Source organism: Mobula birostris, chromosome 29 (genome assembly GCF_030028105.1).
Source record: "Mobula birostris isolate sMobBir1 chromosome 29, sMobBir1.hap1, whole genome shotgun sequence".
In the NCBI taxonomy this organism is placed as follows: Eukaryota; Metazoa; Chordata; class Chondrichthyes; order Myliobatiformes; family Myliobatidae; genus Mobula; species Mobula birostris.
This window is the reverse complement of record NC_092398.1, coordinates 6,656,992-6,674,443: the sequence shown is the minus strand read 5'-3', so window position 1 is coordinate 6,674,443 and position 17,452 is coordinate 6,656,992. Positions and strand designations below refer to the sequence as shown.

The following is a 17,452-nucleotide window of genomic DNA, read 5'->3' as shown; positions in this document are numbered from 1 at the left end:
AGGCCTACTTACATCCATTTTATTTTCAAACTCACAATTAACAATGTGCAAATAATCGTTAAAATTAATAAAATGAATCCATTGCATAAATACGTGTAAATATGGGTTTCTGTTCCACTTAAGTATCACAATACAGTTTTCAAACCTTTTAAAGTTATAGAAAAAGGTATTGCAAAGCCTGATTTTTTGCATCTAAAAAAAAATCGATCTCTATATTATGGTTAAGTTGAGTTGTTCTCCAACCTTAGCAATTTACTTGCAAACGTTTTGTCGCCATGCGAGGAGACATCATTGGTGCGCTGTTGATTGTGGTGTGTCCTCCGAATGCTTGGCCTTTCAATACTTTTCAATCAGGTTCAAGACCAAACGTTTGGAGAACACACCGCAAATGAGCAGAGTATTGACAATGCCCCCTCTAATGGTAACAAAAGGTTTGCGGTTGCCAGGGTTGAAGAAGAACTCAACCCACTATCAACCACCTGAGCTACACTTTTCCCAATTCTTTCCAACTCTACAATATATCCGAAATTCCATCTTTTCTGTTCAAATAGAACATTTCCTCTCATTGTTCTTTTCTGGGGCTGAGGGTGCAATACTACACATATAATAATCACCAGACTGCATTTATTATAAAACTTTGTGGATATTAAAATATCGAGAATAAAACAACAAAATTCTGCGAAACCAGCGCTTGTGGAGATTCATGCTGTGGGAATAAAAACTAGGAATTATCTCCATAAAAGTCTGTGCTATTTAACATTGACAAAGGTAATGTTGATGCTCCCCACTATAAATTCACCTGTACTGTACTCTAATGAAAAACAATGCATTTATACATTTTCCATTATACACTCTGTATCACTACACAGAATGAGGCCATCCAAACCATGGTGTTTTAGTAGTTTGTTCTTTCTCCCAGCCCCACAGGCTTTGTAGTGGAGTTAATTATTTTGCCTCATCTGCACAAACGGTTCATTTGCCAATTTCTCCACGCTTGGTATCAAGCGGTAGACATATTAGACTGGGTAGAGTCAGGTTGAAATATTAGCAGTTTCTCTTTCCTCAGTACCTGCCTCACCTAGTTCCTCCTGCACCATCTGCTTTTATTTCCGATTTCCACCGACTGCAATCTTCCGATTTTCACTTTATCAATGATATGAAGAAGTCACAGTTATAAAGTGTACCTGGAGCACATCAATGAAGAGCATTGGCATTCATCTCAGCTATTTAGCAGTCATGAAAGATCCATTTCAATCTCTGTCAAGGTCACATCATCATCTGCTAGTTGCAAACTGCTTGTGGTAGACCAAGTTTGTCAACTTTCCCTCCTATATAAAATAGGTCAGCCAATGCAGCATCAAAACTCTTCAGGCCAAAGCCAAAAGTCATCAGGTGAATATGACAAGTCGCGTTTCAGTGATTCCTCCATTGATCTCTGATTTCACCATCTCGGCAATCGATGCTGCCAGCATGTGAAACACTTCTTGTATGTTGGTGTTGTCCTTGGCAGACGTCTCGATGTATCTCAAGCCCATGTCTTCTGCAAATTTCTCGGCTTCCTCTATTGAGACTGTCCTTTCAGCTGACAGGTCACTCTTGTGGCCAACAAGAATGAAGACATACTTGCACTGGTCAATCAGGTTGCTGGCTTCATCCAGCCAATTTCTAATGTAGTCAAGGGAATGGCGATCTGTTATGTCGAATACCAGCAGACCGCCAAGCATAACTTGGAGATATGATTGTGTCATTGTCCTAAAAAAAAAAAGGCAAATAATAGGATCAAATCAAATTTATTTATTGAGATACAGTGCAAAATAGGCACTTTCGGAACTTCAAGCCTAGCCACCCAGTTATTCCCCGATTTAATCCCAGCCTAATCACGGGACAATTTACAATGACCAATTAACCTACCAGCTAGTATGTCTGTGGACTGTGGGAGGAAACCCAAGCGGTCACAGGGAGAACGTACAAACTCCTTACAGGCAGCAGCGGGAATTGAACTGGGTCGCTGGTACTGTAAAGCATTGTGCCAACCACTACGCTATCGTGTTCTAATTATACGACCAAATGACAGTAAGTGAAGCCCATATCCTTCCCGGATTACAACAGAGTTTCATTCCTGCAAACTGTTCATAATCTGAACAGTATGAAAGTGGAAAATGTGGCTGCCCAGCGACATAGTTAAATAAAAATTAAGAGAAGTTTGGATAAGTGCATGGATAGGATGTGTATTGAGGGCTATAGTCCAGCATGTGCAGGGATTTTGTCGAAATATATCTTTCAAAACAATTCTGTTCTACTTTCTTTACACCCATGACTAAGGACAACTCCTAAAATATCCACAAATTCAACAATGACAGCACCATGGTGATAATTCAGCGTTTGGGAGTAAAGGCTGATTTATACTTGTGCGTAACAGCTTACGCTGTAGCCTATGCAAGTGGGCTATGCCGTTGTGAGCATTTATACTTGTGTGTTGGTGTGTCTCCATCACTCTGCAGTTCGGGCACGTATTCGCACGTCGTACATGTGCACACACCTGCCTGTGCAAGGCTTCATGGTCATGATAGTCTTTCTCGGGGTAAACAAGTTTAAAGCAAGCGTTTTTTTCGTAAAAGCCAAATGTGTCCTCCATAATTTCAGAGATGTGTAAAGCTTTATGGAAAGCATTGCAGCCAGAGTTCCTTCCCTGCCCTTCAGTCGCCCAATGGGAAGCTATTGCAGTGTAGGAGGAAATGCAATGCTACCAAGCGGACCAATCACAGTTGTTGCGTTCTGCGTTGCCACGACGCGTAGTTACATTTTGGGAGAGGTGCGCATCAGGCTACAGCGTAGGGATCCGCGTAGGCACTGCGTAGGGTTTGCAGCTACGCCGTACCTTCCTCGTCGATTTGACGCACAAGTATAAATCAGGATTGAACACCGACTTAGTGCCACAATAATGACCTCACACTCAACGTCAGCAAAACCAACAACGTTGACTTGAGAAAGGGAAAAATCGGAGATGGTACGCCAATTTGCGGTTGTGCTGATATGTCAGGTGACTTGTTCTAAGCACAGCACATGGAGGCTGGTCATGCCCTCTTCTCACTACAACCGTCAGGCAGGAGGAGCAGAAAACCTGAAGTCCCACACCACCAGGTTCAGGAACTGATATTACCCTTCAACCATCAGGCTCCTGAACCAGCGTGGATAACTTCACTGACCTCAACTCTGAGCTGATTCCACGACCTATGAACTCACTTTCAGGGACCCTACAACTCATGTTCTCAGTATATATTTTTGTATTTGCTCAGTTTGTCTTCTTTTGCACATTGATGGTCAGTCTTTTTTTTAAATAGTTTTTCATGGATTCTATAGTATTCCTTTGTTCTACTGTGAATGCCTGCAAGAAAATGAATCTGAATGTAGTTTATGGTGATATATAGGCATCCGTTAGTCTCATGAGACCATGGATTTGCACCTTGGAAGGTTTCCAGGGCGCAGGCCCGGGCAAGGTTGTATGGAAGACCGGCAGTTGCCCATAATGCAAGTCTCCCCTCTCCACATCACCAGTGTTGTCTAAGAGAAGGGTATTAGGACCCATATAGCTTGGCATCTGTGTCGTCGCAGAGCAATGTGTGGTTAAGTGCCTTGCTCGAGGACACACACACGCTGCCTCAGCCAAGGCTTGAACTAGCGACCTTCGAATCACTAGACGAACGCCGTAACCACTTAGCCACATATATACACTTTGATAATAAACTTACTTTGAACTTTAAGGGTTTAGTGAGAGAGCAGGAGGAAGGACAATTATTGAGACAACAATTAGCAAGAGAAAACTAAATTAGTTTGGGTTTAAAAGTGTCTCAGTACATTCAGTTTCCTTCTTTTGACTACAAATCCCATTGGACCAGGGGTTTCCAACCTTCCCTTATGCCATTAAGGAGTCCGTGGACCCCAGGTTGGGAACATCTGCATTAGACCATAAGACGTATGCCTTTCGATCCATCGAGTTTGCTCTGCCATTCTATTATGGCTGATTTATTATATCTCTCAACCTCATTCTCCTGTCTTCTTCCCATAATCTTTGACCCACGTACTAATGAAGGACCTATTAACCTCTGCATTAAAAATACTGTACCCAATGACTTCACCTCCACAGCTATCCATACCAATGTATCCCACAGATTCAACATCCTCTGGATAAAGGAATTCCTTCTCATCACTGTTGTAAATGGACTTCTCCCTATTCTGAGGCTGTGCCCTCTGGCCTTAGGCTCTCCCACTGTAGGAAACATCCTCTCCAAAATCCACTCTGTCTAGGCCTTTCAATACTCAATGTTTCCATAGAACCATAGAAACTACAGCACAGAAACAGGCCTTTTGGCCCTTCTTGGCTGTGCCGAACCATTTTCTGCCTAGTCCCACTGACCTGCACATGGACCATATCCCTTCATACACCTCCCATCCATGTATCTGTCCAATTTATTCTTAAATGTTAAAAAAGAATCCACATTTACCACCTCGTCTGGCAGCTCATTCCATACTCCCACCACTCTCTGTATGAAGAAGCCCCCCCCTAATGTTCCCTTTAAACTTTTCCCCCCTCACCCTTAACCCATGTCCTCTGGTTTTTTTTCTCCCCTTGCCTCAGTGGAAAAAGCCTGCTTGCATTCACTCTATCTATACGCATCATAATTTTATATACCTCTATCAAATCTCCCCTCATTCTTCTACGCTCCAGGGAATAAAGTCCTAACCTATTCAACCTTTCTCTGTAACTGAGTTTCTCAAGTCCCAGCAACATCCTTGTAAACCTTCTCTGCACTCTTTCAACCTTATTTATATCCGTCCTGTAATTTGGTGACCAAAACTGAACACAATACTCCAGATTCGGCCTCACCAATGCCTTATACAACCTCATCATAACATTCCAGCTCTTATACTCAATACTTCGATTAATAAAGGCCAATGTACCAAAAGCTCTCTTTATGACCCTATCTACCTGTGACGACACTTTTAGGGAATTTTGTATCTGTATTCCCAGATCCCTCTGTTCCACTGCACTCCTCAGTGCCTTACCATTAACCCTGTATGTTCTACGTTGGTTTGTCCTTCCAACGTGCAATACCTCACACTTATCTGTATTAAACTCCATCTGCCATTTTTCCAGCTGGTCCAAGTCCCTCTGCAGGCTCTGAAAACCTTCCTCACTGTCTACTACACCTCCGATCTTTATATCATCAGCAAACTTGCTGATCCAATTTACCAGATTATCATCCAGATCATTGAGATTTGCCCTCATTCTTCAAAACTCCAGTGAGTACAGGCCCAGAACTATCACACACTCCTCGTATATTAACACCTTCAGTCCTGGGATCATTCTCATGAACTTCCTCTGGACACTCTCCAGTTTCAGCACATCCTTTCTTAGATAAGGGGCCCAAAACTGATCACAACCCTCTAAGTGTGTTCTGACCAGTGGCTTAAAGCCTCAGCATCACATCCTCGCTCTTGTATTCCAGTCCTCTTGAAATGACTGCTTAACATTGCCTTTGCCTTCTGACTCAACCTGCAAGTTAACCTTTATGGTCCTCATGAGGACTCCCAAGTCCTTTGGCACCTCAGATTTTTGAATTTTCTCTCCATTTAGAAAATAGTCTACACCTTTGTTCCTTCTAACAAAATGCCTGACCACGCCATCTACCACACCTTTACCCATTCTCCCAATTAGTCTAAATTCTTCTACAGACTCCTGCTCCCTCAGCACTACCTGCCCCTCCATCGATCTTCATATTGTCTGTAAATTTGGCCTCAAAGCCATCAATTGCATCAAAATCATTGACATATAACGTGAAACAAAGTGGTCCCAATACGGACCCCTGTGGAACACCACTAGTTACTGGCATCCAACGAGAAAAGGCTTCCTTCATTCCTACTCTTTGCATTCTGACAATCATCCAATGCTCTATCCGTGCTAGTATTATTTCTGTAATACCATGGGCTCTTAACTTCTTAAATAGCCTCATGTGTGGCACTTTGTCAAAGGCCTTCTGAAAATCTAAGTAAAAAACATCCACTGACTCCCATTTGTCAAACCTACTTGCTATTTCTTCAAAGAATTCCAAAAGTCTTGCCAGGCAAGATTTCCCCTGCTGACTGTGGTCTACTTTATCATATGCCTCCAAGTACCCCGCAACCTCATCCTTAATAATGGACTGCAACATCCTCCAAACCACTGAAGTCAGGCCTGTAATTTCCTTTCTTCTGTCTCCCTCCCTTCTCAAAGAGTGGAGTGACATTTGCAATTCTCCAGTCCTCTGGAACCATTCCAGAATTAAGTGATTGTTGAAGGATCATTACTAATGCCCCCACAATTACTTCAGTCACCACTTTCAGAACCCTGGTGTGTAATCCATCTGATCCAGGTGACTTACCTCCCTTCAGATCTTTCAGCTTCCCAAGTTTCCTTAGCTTGGGAATAGTAACCACACTCACTTCTGACCCTAACACTCCCAAATTTCTGGCATACTGCTAGTTTCTTCCACGGTGAAGACTGATGCAAAATACTTAAGTTTGTCCACCATTTCTTTGTTCCCCATTACTACCTCCCCAGTGTCATTTTCCAATGGTCTAATATCCATTCTCATCTCTCTCTTACTCTCAAAATATCTGAAAATATTTTTGGCATCCTCTTTGATATCTATGGCTAGCTTATCTTCATATTTCATCTTTTCTCTCCTTATGTTTTTTTATTTAAGTTGACTTCTATTGGTTTTTAAAAGCTTCCCAATCCTCTAACTTTCCACTAATTTTTGCTGTATTATATGCCCCCTCTTAGTTTTATGCTGTATTTGACTTCCCTTGTCAGCCATGGTTGCCTCATCCTCCATTTACAATACTTTTTCATCTTAGGGATGCATCTATCCTGCACCTTCCGCCTGCTACGGTTCTGCCATCACCCCTGCTAGTGTCCCCTTGCAATCAACTTTGGCCAGCTCCTCTCTTATTCTGAATAAGACACTCTCTACCTCATGCATACCCAACAGAAAGCATGAAGTTAAACTGGGCTAAACACCCATCCCTGAGCGAGAGGTTATTGAATTCCTGGTTTATCTCTAGATTAAGCAGATAGTGTTTGTTTTGACCCTGGAGTGCACTTCTGCTTTTGAGTGAGCTACAATGAAAACTTTTCTCCTTTACTGACATATGAAAGCTGCCATTCCAGCCTCTCAACTGCACCCCTCCCCCCCAACAGAACTTAAATTAGTGATATTAAATTTATGAACCCCCCCTCCCCAAAATGCTGGAGGAACTCAGCAGGTCAGGCAGCATCTATGGAAAGGAATAAAGAGTCACCACCTTTCCAGCATCTGTAGAATGTCTTGTGCTTATTAAATTTATCAACAATGTACTTGCCATTGCTTCATGGCTGGAAAGGTCCATCCAACTGATACTTTTAGTTTAAACATGGGAGTGGAGATACATTGCAGTACCACCGATGCGGCAGAGAGGGCCTCAAGATGGCTGTGGCTCAAAAGAGGGGAGCCAAGGGGTCATAAGTAGCTAGCCATCTGGACACAAGCTGGGGTCTGATCAGCCCCGGCTGGGTCACCTGGAGGAGGTTGTATGATGTTGAAAGACCCGAAACACCCGATGATTCCAGGAACATCACTGAAGATGTGTCCAGAAGCATCAGTAGATGTATGGACACAGTTTAAACATGGGAGTGGAGATACATTGCTACCAAATGAGGTGTAAGGGCTCCTTCTTTCTGCTAACCTGCACGTCACTCTTGGGCAAGTTATTGTACCTGCCTAACCCTACCCCATCCTAATTAGGGTCACGTGAAGGCATGGGAGCAGGTGCTGGATGGTCGTATGAGCAGCTGGTGCACATCACAAGTCCTGGCAGACAATCTCTCAAGGTGGTTCACCCATCTTGCAAAAGACACTGCTCAGAAGACGGCGATGGCAAACATCTTCTGTAGAAAAATTTGCCAAGAACAATCATGGTCATGGAAAGACCACGTACACCCACATCATGCAACACAGCATGAATTAATCCAAAATTATGAGGAGTATAGATGAGGTCAATTTAAGCAGGGCTTTTTTCCCCCATTCAGGTTAGGTGAGACTAAAACTTGAGGTTCATGGGTTAACCGTTTAGGGGGAACTTCTTCACTTAGAGGCTGGTGATAGTGTGGAATGAGCTGTCAGTGGATGTGGTGGATGTGGTTTGATTTCAATATTTAAGGGAAATTTGGATAGGATGTGAGGGTATGAAAGCCCATGGTCCTAGTGCAGATCGATGGGACTAGGCAGATTAATAGTTCGGCATGGACTAGATGCGCTGAAGGGCCTGTTTTTGTGCTGTACTTTTCTATAACTGAGACCATCAATTTGACATGGATGCTGCACAGTCTTTTAGCAATGGTCAAAACACCCTTGTGAGTTTTAAGCTAGAAGGTCAGATAATGATTGGTGCTCCCTGCATTTCTCTTGCAGCTGCTACGTGGGTGCTACAGTAGCGTAGTGGTTAGCACAACGCTTTCCAGTGCCAGCGACCGGGGTTCAATTCCCGCCGCCTGTAAGGCAGCGCTCTCTCTGCGACTGTGTGGGCTTCCCCCGGGTGCTCTGCCTTCCTCCCACAGTCCAAAGGCATACCAGCTGGCAGGTTAATTGATCATTGTAAATGGTCCCGTGGTTAGGCTAGGGTTAGATCAGGGGTTGCTGGGCAACACGGCTCAAAAAATCCCAATCAGTAAATCAATAACTAACTAAACAAGTACATAAAAGATCATGTCCATAAGACATAGGAGCAGAATTAGGCCACTCAGCCCGTCAAGTCTGCTCCATCATTCGATCATGGCTGATTATCTCTCTCAACCCATTCTTCCCATAACCTTGACACTCTGACTAATCCAGAACCTATCAACCGCTGTTTTAAATACACCCAATAACTTGTCCTCCACAGCCGTCTGTAGCAATGAATTCCACAGGCTCACCACCCTCTGGCTAAAAGAAAAAATTCTCATCTGTGTTCTAAAAGGATGTCTTTGTATTCTGAGGCTGTGCCCTCTGGTCCTAGACTCATCCCATGGAAACATCCTCTCCATGTCCATTCTGTCTAGGTCTTTCTGTATTGAGTAGGTTTCACTGACATACCCTCACATCCACTGTGCTTGCAACAGGACGGTATCAACGTTGAAGGAAAATTTATTATCAAGGTACATATGTCACCTACACAGCCCTGGGATTCATTTTCTTGCAAGCATACTCAATAAATCCATCACAGAATAATAACCAGGACAGAATCAATGAAAGACCACACCAACTTGGCGGTTCCACCACCGTACAAAAGACAACAAACTGTGCAAATACAAAATGAAAGAAACAATAATAATAAATAAGGAATAAATATTGAGATCCTGAAATGAAGAGTCATTGAAAGAGAGTCAATAGGTTGCAGGAACCCAGCTCTTCAGTGAAAATCTCATCAGCCAGTGGGAGAAGACAGTCGAAGAGAATCTTGGCGATGACTTTCCTGGTGGCAGACAGCCAGCAGATCTACCTGTGGTTACCACAGCTGGGTTTGGCTCCTTTGTTGAGCATAGATCTTGATTATAGCGTGGAGATTAGTCGAGCAGTCACTGGGAATCCTTCATGATCTGAACATGCCAGGGGGCAGGATTCTTTCCAGACTTGCCAATGAAGTTGCCCAGAAGGAACTCCCTCTGGCATATTGGCAAGTGACTTCCACGTTAGTTACTGCCCATTATGCTACTGGTGTTTAGGACAGCAATAAAGATCCTCCAACTGGCTGTGTTCAGGGCTTCCTTCATCACATCAGTAACGCTTCTTGGTTTTCACTATTGTCAGTCATGCAAATCCCAGGGAGAGACTCAGGGATACTATCACACACAGATATAGATGGATTCTTCATTACTCTTTCCGTAACAATATTTTTTTTGGACCGGCCAGGGTTATTAGCCCTGAGCCGAACCCCTGAACCTGGAGGACTGGTGGACCACTCTTAGTCTGACCTCTACCCTGTGACCTGTTTTGCATGGGTGACCCTACTGAGAGACAAAGCACAAGGCCCTGACTCAAGCCAACATAGATATCCAGATTAATGAGGCACATAAGCCTCCAAACTCTACGACAAGGTTGTGGTCCTTTTAGAGGAGTGACTTCCAAAGTAGGAGTAGAAATCCTCCTAAACTCCAGCTGTAACTTCCAGGGTTTTCAGATGGCTATGAGGAGACAGATCAGCTGGTCTTGAGGTGTCAAAACAATAACTTCACACTCAATGTCAGCAGGAACAACTAAACGATAGTGGACTTCAGGAAGAGGATGTCAGGATAGGACACGGTAGTCCTCATTAACAGGTCAGCAGAGGAAAGGATGAGCAGCTTCAAGTTCCTGTGCCTCAACATCTTGGTGGATCTATTTTGGGCTCAGCACATTGAGGCGGTCACAAAGGAGGCAATTCAATGGCCTTACTTCATTAGGTGTTTGATGAGATGTGAAGAGGGCAGCACAACAGTATAATGGTTAGCACAATGCTCTACAGCAGAGGTGACCCAGGTTCAATTCCCACCACTGCCTGTAAGGATTTTGTAACAATAATACGTACTTTATTGACCCCGAGTGAGAAATTATTTTGTACGTTCTCCCTGTAACTGCATGGGTTTCCTCCAGGTGCTCTGGTTTCCTCCTACAGTCCAAAGGTTGGTAGGTTAATTGATCGTTGTAAATTGCCCCACAGTTAGGTGAGGATTAAATCCGTGGATTACTGGGTGGTGCAGCTTGAAGGGCGCCGAAAGGGCATATCCCGCACCCTATCTCAATAAATAGTACGTTACTAAAGAATCTTGCAATTCTTTGTGTTGACGTATCCACCGGCTTATTCACTGAGTTTGTTATGCATGGCAAGAAAGTCATCAGGGCAACAATCTGATCTGTCATCAGTGGGGCTGTCCACAAGGTCAAAGCCAAGCTCAAGCTTATTGTCATTTGCACCAAAAACACATCTGTACACAGGGAACGAAAAGGTTACTTGAAGCAGCATCATAGCACAGCAGCAGCAGAATTAGGCCATTTGGCCCAGCGAGTCCGCTCCGTCATTTCGCCATGGCTGATCCATTTTCCCTCTCACCCCCAATGTCCTGCCTTCTCCCAGTATCCCTTCATTCCCTGACGAACCAAGAATCTATCAACCCCTGCAAGGTGGCAGCATTCACAAGAAAAAACATAATATATAGTCTTTATAAGACGAACAGAATCAGAACGTCAAGATTCAAGAATGTTTAATGTCATTGCCGGTACACAAGTGTAAAAGAGAACAAAATAATTGTTGCTCAGGATAAGATGCAGCACAAAAAAAACACTAAGATAAAGAACACAATAATTTTTTAAAAAACACAATAAATACAAATACATAAGATAGCTTATGTACATAGATTGGTTGTATGTCCATAAAATGACATCAGGCACAGGAGTGTTCATACATAAGGTGACCCAACAGGAAATTCTGAAGCAGTGGTGGTTGAGGGTGTGGAGGGGTGGGTTGGTGGGTGAAGGTTTCAATCAGCCTTACTGCTTAGGGAAAGTAAACAACAGGAATTCTGCAGATGCTGGAAATTCAAGCAACACACATCAAAGTTGCTGGCGAACGCAGCAGGCCAGGCAGCATCTCTAGGAAGAGGTACAGTCGACGTTTCAGGCCGAGACCCTTCATCAGGTCTAACTGCAGTTAGTCCTGACGAAGGGTCTCGGCCTGAAACATCGACTGCACCTCTTCCTAGAGATGCTGCCTGGCCTGCTGCGTTCGCCAGCAACTTTGATGTGTGTTGCTTAGGGAAAGTAACTGTTTTTGCATCTGGTGGTCCTGGCCTGGATGCTACGTGGCCTCCTCCCTGATGGGAGTGGGACATAAAAGAAATTTCATGTCAATACTAAGAGGTCAAACTGTGGTGATCCAGATAATGAGGAGAATGAGGTACCAGTGGGGAGGTTCCTATATGAAGACATCACAGTGAGCTCTTGGTCCATTTGCAAGGGAGATCCAGACCACTGCAGAACATTACACACAGATAGATCCCTTCTGCAGTTATCTCCTTACTTCCCACTCACCTCTCGTCTTGTCCCACACAAATCCACCCTTCCCATCCTTGAATCTCCTCTCATTTGAAAGGTAAAAATATTCAAGGGGAACCTGAGGGGGAACTTCTTCACCAGAGGGTAGTGAGAGCGTGGAACGAGCTGCCAGCAGAATTGGCAGATGCGGGTTCGATTGCAACGTTAGAGAGAAGTTTGGGTGAGTACATAGACGGGAGGGGTATGAAGGCATATGGCCCGGGTGTGGGTCAATGGGACGAGGCAGAATAACAAGTTTGAATGGGGCAGATGTGCAGAAGGGCCTGTTTCTGTGCTATATAGAGCTCTGTGACCGTATGACCGCACATGCGAGCAGTTTTGAGCCCCTTATCTAAAAGACGTGCTGGTGATGCAGAGGAATTTCATAAGAATGATTCCAGGAATGAAAGGGTTAACCTATGAGGAGCGTTTAAAGGCTCTGGGCCTGTATTCACTGTTGTTTAGAATGGAGGGGGGGGGGATATCTGATTGAATCCTGTCAAATATTGCAAGGCCTAGACAGAGTAGATGTGGAAAGAATGTTCCTTATAGAGGGGGAGTCTAGGGCTGGAGGGCACAGCCTCAGGTTAGAGCACCATCCCTGCAGAACAGATACAAGGAGGAGCTTCTTGAACCAGAGGTTGGAGCATCTGTGGAATTCGTTGCCATGGATGGTGGTAGATATGAGTATACTTAAAATAGATATTGATAGGCTTTTGATAAGCAAGAGTGTCAAGTTATGCGAAGCAGACAGGAGAATGGGGTTGAGAGGGATAATAAATCAGCCATGATGGAAAGCATCAGAACCAATGGGCTGAATGGCCTCATTCTGCTCTTGTCTTATGACTGTGCTCCCTCTTTAATCTCCTGCAAACATATCCACAGTATCGTCTGATCCTTCATTCTCTGCTCCGGGGACTTGTGTGCCTCTCTCCTCCGACGCTCCCTCAAGCCCTCAAGACCCACTCCAATCCACCGTCCCCCAGCCCTCCCCCACCTTGTCCCTACCCACTCCCCCCCCACTCCCGCTTCCAATTCTCTGACCCCCAAACCCACACGTGCGATTCACTCAAGGTCCAAGAAATCTTTCCTAACTTGAGCGAGAAACCTACTAACCTAGGTACAACACGGTAAAAAATCTCTTCTGGCCCAACAAGCCCACGTAATCTAATTACACCCATAGGACCAATTAACCGGTAGGTCTTTGGAGACCCATGTGATCGCGGGGAGAACGCAAAAACTCCTTATGAGCGGTATAGATAGGGTAAATGCAAGCAGACTTTTCCCACTGAGTCTGGGTGGGACTATAACCAGAGGTCATGGGATAAGGGCAAAAGGTGAGAATAAGGGGAACATGAGCGGGATCTTCTTCACTCAGAGGGTGGTGAGAGTGTGGAATGAGCTGCCAACACAAGTGGTGCATACGAGCTCGATTTTAATGTTTAAGAGAAGTTTGGACGGATACATGGATAGCACACGGTGCAGTTTTCAATAGGCACATAATAGGTCAATGGGAGTAGGTAGTTTAAAATGGTTTCAGCATAGAACATAGAAATCTGCAGCACCTTACAGGCCCTTCGGCCCACAATGTTGTGCCGACCATGTACCCTACTCTAGAAATGGTCTAGAGTTTCTCTAGCGCATAGCCCTCTATTTTTCTAAGCTCCATGTACCTATCTAAGAGGCTCTTAAAAGACCCTATTGTATCCGCTTCCACCTCCGCCGCTGGCAGTGCATTCCACGCACCCACCACTGTGTGTGTGAAATACTTACCCCTGACACTCCCCTTGTACCTACTTCCAAGCACCTTAAAACAATGCCCCCTCATGTTAGCCATTTCAGCCCTGGTTTTTCCCTTTGGACAGTCTGCTTGCATTTACCCTACATAATCAATGCCTCCCATCATCTTATACACCTTTATCAGGTCATCTTTCAGCCTCAGTCGCTCCAAGGGGAAAAGACTAAATTGACTCAACCTGTTCTCACAAGGCAGCCCCTCCAATCCAGACCACATCTTGGTAAAGACAAGATGGGCCGAAGGGCCTGTTTGCTATGCTTCGGCGTGACTCAGGTCGCTGTCATTGTAATAGTTTTGATCGATTGAGATAGTGCGGATACAGCAATCCCCCTATTTAATCCAGGCCTAGTTTGGGACAATTTACCGACAAAATTGGATGAAACGACCAATTAACCTCCCAATAAGTGTCTGGACCGTGGAGCACCCGTGGAGAGAACTCACGGGGAGAATGTACAAACTCCTTACAGGCAGTGGCGGGAATTGAACCCGGGTCGCCTGCACAGACGTTGTGCCAGCTGCCCCGTTAGGGCAGCAGGTCACGGACAAGGGTAACTCGCACAGTCTAACGCAGACCGGACTTGACGTTTGAACGAGAGAGCACGGTGCTAATCTATCACGCAAGTCAAAACTTCACAGACTGATTATGGTCATAAAAACCACGAGACATAGAACCAGAAATAAATCATTTGGCCCGTCAATTCCACTCCGCCATTCTATCATCGCGGATTTATTTTCCTTCTCAATCCCATTCTCCTGCCTTCTCCCCAAAACTTCTCGCACCCTGACGAATCAAAAACATACCAACCCCCGCTTTAAATTGATGCTGCCTGGCCTGCTGAGTTCCTCCAGCATTTTGTGTGTATTACTTGGATTTCTAGCGTTTCTAAATATTTTCTCTTGTTTGTGTTTCCACTTTAAATATACCCAATGACTTGGCTTCCACAGCCGTCTGTGGCATGAATTCCCACAGCTTCACCACTCCCTGGCTGAAGAAATTCCTCCTCATCTCTGCTCAAAAGGGACGTCCTTCTATTCTGAGGCTGTGCCCTCTGGTCCCAGACTCCCCCACTATTGGAAACATCCTCTCCACATCAACTCTCTCTTGGCCTTTCAATATTTGGTAGGTTTTGATGAGATCGCCTCCCCCCATTCCTCCAAACTCCAGCGAGTGCAGAGCCATCAAACGCCCCTCAAACGTTAACCCTTTCATTTCTGGGGTCATTCTCGTGAACTTCCTCACTCCAATGCCGGCACGTCCTTTTCTGAAAAAAGGGCCCGAAACAGCTCACAATTCTCCAAGTGTGGTCTGACCACCGCCTTACAAAGCCTCGGCGTTACATCCTCGCTTTTATATTCTAGTGCTTTGCAAATGAATGCTAACAATGCATTTGCCTTCCTCACCACCGTCTCAACCTGCAAGGTAACCTTAAGAATCAGGTTTCTTGTCACCTACCTATGTCGTGAAGTTTGTTATTTTGAAGTAGCAGTACAGTGCAATATATACTTTTAAAATTTTAGAAGTTACAATAAGGTCCCAAGTTCCTTTGCACCTCCGATTTCTGAATTCGCTCCCCGCTCCAGGCAGGTCACAGAGTTACATAGTCGGAACACTGTAATTCACACAAAATGTTGGAGGAACTCAGCAGACCTTGTTGAAGGGTCTCAGCCCGAAACGTCGACTATTTACTCTATTCCATTGATGCTGCCTGACCCGCCGAGTTCCTCCAGCATTTTGTGTTGCTTGGATTTCCAGCACTTGCAGAATTTCTCTTGTTTGTGATAAGCATACACTGCATTCGTCTAGCCAAAGTACAAACCTGTTTTCCTTTTGCCCCGCCGTGTCACAGACCTGAAGCTTCACTCTCGGTATCGGCGGAGTTTCCAGCATATGTGCGTAATAGTCCACGCCAATCGTTTCCCGGACATTGACACTGAACTTGTCCTCCGTTAGACGGAGGACGAGGGACGTTTTACCGACGCGCGATTCGCCCACCAAAATAACCCGAAACTGGCAAACGGACTTTTCCCAATTGACGCTCTCGGCTCTGCGAGGCGCAGCTCCTTGCCACGCCTGACCCATCGCGGAAAAATCAATCAAACGAGTCCGCAGACGCGCTCGGGTTCAAAATAAACCAAACGCTGTTTCGGGAACATCATTTGAACGAGGTACAAGTCAGATGCTGCGCTCACTCAAAACGAGTAACTTGCTGGTTTGGTTAGCCAATGATAAGGTCTTTTCCTCGCTGCGAGACCAGGAGAGCCGCATACTTTGAATAAAGTATGTACATCAAACGGATGGAGGTGATTGGATGCGACGTGAAAGCCTCGATTTCTCGAGAGGAGACATCGAGTTCTCCAACTTCCGGTAACATCCAACCCTCCCCACCCCTTCCCTCTTCTACAATTCCCCAGTGTGTCCTCTTCCCTCACCTACCTATCGCCCTCCCCTGGTGCCCTTCCCTTCTCCCATGGTCCACACTATCAGATTCCTTCGTCTTCAGTCCTTTACCTTCTCCACCTCCCACCCGGTTTCACTCTCCAGTCTGTCCTCCTTCCCATCTTCTTATCCTGACATCTTCCCACTTCCTTTCCAGTCCTGAAGAAGGGTCTCGGCCTGAAACATTGACTGTTGGTTCACCTTCATAGATGCTGCCTGACCTGTTGAGTTCCTGTGCATGAAAGACTTCTGATTTTTTTGTTTGTTTGCTTTTCATGGGGCAGAGATTGTTACTATCTTTTCCTAGATGCAAAACAAGTTGAGCTGCGTACTTTGGACAAAGTATGTATATCGAACAGATGGAGGTGATTGGATGCCTCGATTTCGCAAGAGTAGAGATCGATTTCTCCAACTTCCGATAACTTCCCCTCACCCTATCCCCTTCCCTCCCCTCTTCTTCAATTTCCCTGTCTGGCCTCTGACCGCTTCTCTCTTCTCTTCACCTGCCCCTCCTCCTTTCCCTTTCTCCCATGGTCCACGTAGGTCAAAGGGTAGAGGTCAGGCCAAGAGTGATCCACCGATCCTCCAGGATCAGAGGTTCAGCTCAGGATTAACAACCCTGACTGGTCAAAAAACAATTGTCCTGTAAACAGCAATGAGGAATCCCTCTATACGAACAGAGATGGAGGACCTTCATTGTTGCCCTAAATGCCAGTGGCATTAATGGACAGTAAGTAAGTGAGGTCTCACCAATATCTTGTACAGTTGTAAAATGACATGACAGCTCTTTTTTTGTTTACTTTACTTTATACTTTATTGTCACCAAACAATTGGTACTAGAACGTACAATCATCACAGTGATATTTGATTCTGCGCTTCACACTCCCTGGATTACAAAGATTAAATATTAAAAATATTTAAAATTGGTAAATATTCAAAATTTAAATTATAAATCATAAATAGAAAATAGAAAAATGGAAAGTAAGGTAGTACAAAAAAACCGAGAGTCAGGTCTGGATATTTGGAGGGTACGGCCCAGATCCGGGTCAGGATCCGTTCAGCAGTCTTATCACAGTTGGAAAGAAGCTGTTCCCA

General features: G+C 44.8%; 1 protein-coding gene across 1 annotated transcript; it reads right to left on the bottom strand.

Moving 5' to 3' along the window:
• Positions 1-1,364: 1,364 nt before the first annotated feature.
• LOC140190020 (ras-related protein Rab-39A-like) lies at positions 1,365-16,000 on the bottom strand. The gene is made up of 2 exons (XM_072246413.1): positions 15,738-16,000; positions 1,365-1,752 (listed from the first exon to the last, which is right to left on the bottom strand). Exons 1-2 carry the CDS (start codon positions 15,998-16,000, stop codon positions 1,389-1,391), a joined length of 627 nt encoding a protein of 208 aa, XP_072102514.1. The 3' UTR covers positions 1,365-1,388.
• Between the last annotated feature and the right edge of the window lie 1,452 nt (positions 16,001-17,452).

Excerpts from the sequence above, each read along its gene's own strand:
- LOC140190020 (XM_072246413.1), bottom strand. The coding sequence starts at position 16,000 with ATGGGTCAGGCGTGGCAAGGAGCTGCGCCTCGCAGAGCCGAGAGCGTC. Across the intron at positions 1,753-15,737 it reads GCGGGGCAAAAGGAAAACAG|GACAATGACACAATCATATC; the intron begins GTTTGTACTTTG and ends TTTTTTTTTTAG.